A 3,741-nucleotide genomic window follows, 5' to 3' on the forward strand; every position below is an offset into this window, starting at 1 on the left:
GCCTCCTTTGTGTGTCTGAGGCGGTAAATTTTGATGAGAGTAGAACTCCTCATCTCCCTCCCTCAGAGCAGCGGTGGGTCCAAACAGCTGGCCTTGAGGCTAGCAGCTCAGTGTCCGGTCCACTCTGCCACCAGAGCTCCTGGACTAACTCCAAAAGCAGAGCAGATGCGGGTTATTTCGTGCAAGGATCAGCCATCTTCATTCCGCTCCAAAATAAAGCCAAGTGCCCAGTCAACCCAGGGTAACAGGCTGCCACATCATAAGGGCCTGTGACGAGGGCTCTGAGCCACCAAGGAAGGATGAACTGATGCTCACTCACCAGGCTTCTAAAAGCCAAGGTTAGAAAGCGGTCCATTCGGATGATTAAAATTTTAACAAGTGTTGGCACTTTATAAAAATGAAGCTTAAGGATTAAAAATGCGATGGAACGCTGCTTGCCAGCTTGTCCGCACAGGGGTTGTTCCCCGGGAGGGGGGATTGGAAAACAGGGTGGGGCAGGATGGGGGAAGGATGGTGGCTGCATCTTTAAATTCATCTTTTCTTTAAAATGAAGGGAAAACAATCAAAACAGATGGAAAATGGTGAATTGCTATCAAATCTGGGTCTGGTCACAGGAGTGTCCAGAATGTCGTTTGCCTTCTTTTCTGCTTGGTCCAGCTCAGAATTTACATGTTTAAGCATGTGTCTTGGGGTTCCACACCAAGTGTCTTTGAAGTGCACCTGCTGTTTGGCCCAACATTACTCCTTCTGAAAGTGTACCCCAGAGATGGAAGGAAGAGTATTCTCAGGGCTGGATTACTGGCAGGCTTGGAGGTGACTGGGTAGATGGGCAATAGAGTGACTTGGACTGTTGGAAGCACTGTCCCTCATTTAATATCAGCACCAATCCGGAGAGAGAGACAAGGGCCCCTACTGCAAAGTCATGGGAAGTAAAGATGTTAAAGATGCATCCATAAGACAGAACCAGGATGAAGATTCTAGATTCCTGATTCTAAATGCGATCCCTCCTCCGCACTAGAGAACTAAAACTGGGAACTGGGGGTGGGTGGAGGGAAGAATATGCAGACAGCGTCAATATAGGCATGGAGAAAATTCTAGAAGGTATCCTCCCAAGTGTTAGAACCAAAACTTACCTGTTAGCAACCATTATGGTTGCCGTTATACTTTGGGGTGGTTCCCCCTCTTCCTCCCCTGCCCCTCACAAGGTTTTCTCTTATGAGCACACAGGCTACCTTCTATAATAAGAAAATAAGTCAGCAAGGGTGAGAAGGAAAAGAAGCAAAGCCCAGTTACATTGGGAATTTGCCGAGCATCCATGTCTCATTCACGCTCTGTAGGATAAATCAGATATCACAACACTTAATATGATGCACTTACGATAGTTGTTTTCCCGGAGGCGGGCGGACCCAATATTAAAATCTTCGGCACTGTGGAATAAAAAAGATGTACATGTCACCACTTGGTGTGACAAAGCGGCCTCCCATGCCCGCAAGTGCTCGGGGTGTATTTATTTCCTTCCTTCCCAGATTTCGTTTTCCGCAAGTGACGTGGCCATTTGTAAGCCCACGACTCCACGACTCCCCGACTCCCGGCGCTCGCTCCCCGAACACACTCCCTGTGTTTAGAGAGGTAAGCGATCACTGAGATGGTGTATTTTTCTCTCTCCAAGGGGACACGGACACAGGACCTGGCTTACCAAACTAACACACAGCAAGAACAAGTGGGATTCCAGACACCATAAAGCATTTTAAACAGGGACTTTGTCACGGGCACGCTCTCGCAAATAAAGCTGTATTTTATGGAAATCGACCTGCGAAGCTTTTTTTTAAAAAAAATTTATGCCTTTTTATTTAGCGAATTGTATTCCCCATCATTTTACGGAAAGAAGTAATGGGGGGAAAGTCTGAAGTGTATGGACCAGATTTATAAAACCCAAGATAGGAAAAGTCTTTGTTTTCAAACATGGGCGTTTCTATGCAAACGGGGGAAAAAGCAAAAAACAAAAAACTGGCAGCTTGCTTCAGTTTTTTTCTCAGCTTGCTTCAGGTAAGTCCTGGCTCTGGTACATTCTTGCCCCTTGGTGGCCTGAAATGGCCACCAGACTACCTAGTCCTCCAGGTAAGCTTGAGTCAGTGTACTTACTTAGTCTGTAGTGAACAGCTGTACCGTGTGTTTGTAAGTAAGCACACACAAATCCATGCTTACCTTGAGCACTAGGTAATCGGCCCCTGAGACAAGTGAGTCCGATGTTGGCCATTGGAAAAGACAAGACCAGCATCTTCCCAAGAGCGCCCAAAGGTGTGTGCCCTTGAGGCAAAATGAGGGTGCCATGACAGGGTGTCGAGCAGATGAGTTCCCGTTGTTCCCGCTGAGTGCCTGCCAGGGGGGCCAAAGGGATCCTGAAGCAGAGGCTGGGGAAACCAGACCTGTGACCTTGTCCACCTTTGCCTGACCCCTGACACAGCAGATGCATCCACAGAAGTCCAGTCCAATTGGCTCGAGCCTCCCCATCTAGCTGCAGAGGCCATTCCTGCCAGGCCAGCGGGAGGGTTCTCCACACGTCCAGGAAGTGGGCGTGTGAGTCCTTCTGGCTTTGAGGTAGACACAGAGAAGGCTCGGGCCTGACAAACCCCTCTCCCGGTGGGCCTGTGCCCACCTTGTAGCACCCCCTCGTTCTCACGGAAGATCTGGCAGGAAAGCTCAAGGTGGTTGACCCATTCACTGCGGACACTGGCATGTCCCGGACGCTGCTAAGGAGGGCAAGGTGGCCCGTGGCCCCCAGTGACCAGTCAGCAAAGCAATGGTGCTGGACGAGAATGGAGAATGAGTTGGTGCCCCTCACCCCCTAGTCCCTGGCAAGGGGGTTATTCTCTCCTCGGGGACGTAATAAGTCAGGGACACGCAACATGACTTTTCTGCTGTTTCTTGATTTGGATGTGTCCCCAGCTAAGTGCTTTAGTAATCCTGTTCTTCTCCACATATACATACATGTACATCCGCCCCCACTGATATCAACAATGGAGGTGACTTCCTTCTCGGGAGCCCAAGGGCTTTGCTGTAGGTGATGACAGGAATCAAGGGACATTTGAGGCAGGAGGGTCCTGGATGAGGCAGTGCCCAGGGTACCTTCTCTGGCATGGGGTCCTGCTAAGGAAATACATACTGTGACATCCAGCTGAGTAAACCACAGCAAACACTGTTCCTTCGGGATCAGGCTCAGGCGGGGCTGCTTCCTGTCCACCACAGTATGGTGGAAACAGCAGGCCAGAGGTCTATGTGTCCCTTTAAGTCCCCTTGGACCTCTAGGCACACGGCCTCACAGAAGGCTGGGACGCATCCTGATTATCCCTGCAGCGTTGCCCTCCAGTGCCTTGAACTTCCTCAGTAATGGGGAACGACCAGCCCTCGGGCTGCATAAGGCCCAAGAAATCAATACCAGTTAACATCGCACACCTCACCAGAGAAACACTTCCAGCCATCACATTAGGGGTGAGTTAAATTAAGTGCTTAACTCCTGTGGTCGGTGAATGGTCTTATAAATATCCAGATGGCCCTGCTCTACCTGGAGACCCTCCAGGGAGCCTCCAGAGGACCTCCAGGGAGCCCTGAACCATGGCCTCCCTTGACCTAGGAAGTTTGGTACTTGTGTGTCCTTCCCTTTGATAATGATCCCTCCACATCTCTGCCTTGTCACCTGTCACGTCCCCATCAGGAAGGCCCTCCTCGATCCAGCCCATCCCG

The 3,741-nt window shown here is 50.3% G+C and overlaps 1 protein-coding gene across 1 annotated transcript in view; it reads right to left on the reverse strand.

The window, feature by feature from the left end:
* The window catches only part of AK8 (adenylate kinase 8), a 174,143-nt gene that overhangs the window by 158,197 nt on the left and 12,205 nt on the right, over positions 1-3,741 (reverse strand). The window contains exon 3 of the mRNA XM_004713319.2: positions 1,378-1,427. Within this exon, the coding sequence (XP_004713376.1) occupies positions 1,378-1,427 (50 nt within the window). The remainder of the gene's footprint in view (positions 1-1,377; positions 1,428-3,741) is intronic.

Source organism: Echinops telfairi, unplaced genomic scaffold, assembly GCF_000313985.2.
Source record: "Echinops telfairi isolate 266 unplaced genomic scaffold, ASM31398v2 ScPeMD7_22;HRSCAF=79, whole genome shotgun sequence".
NCBI classification, from domain to species: Eukaryota; Metazoa; Chordata; class Mammalia; order Afrosoricida; family Tenrecidae; genus Echinops; species Echinops telfairi.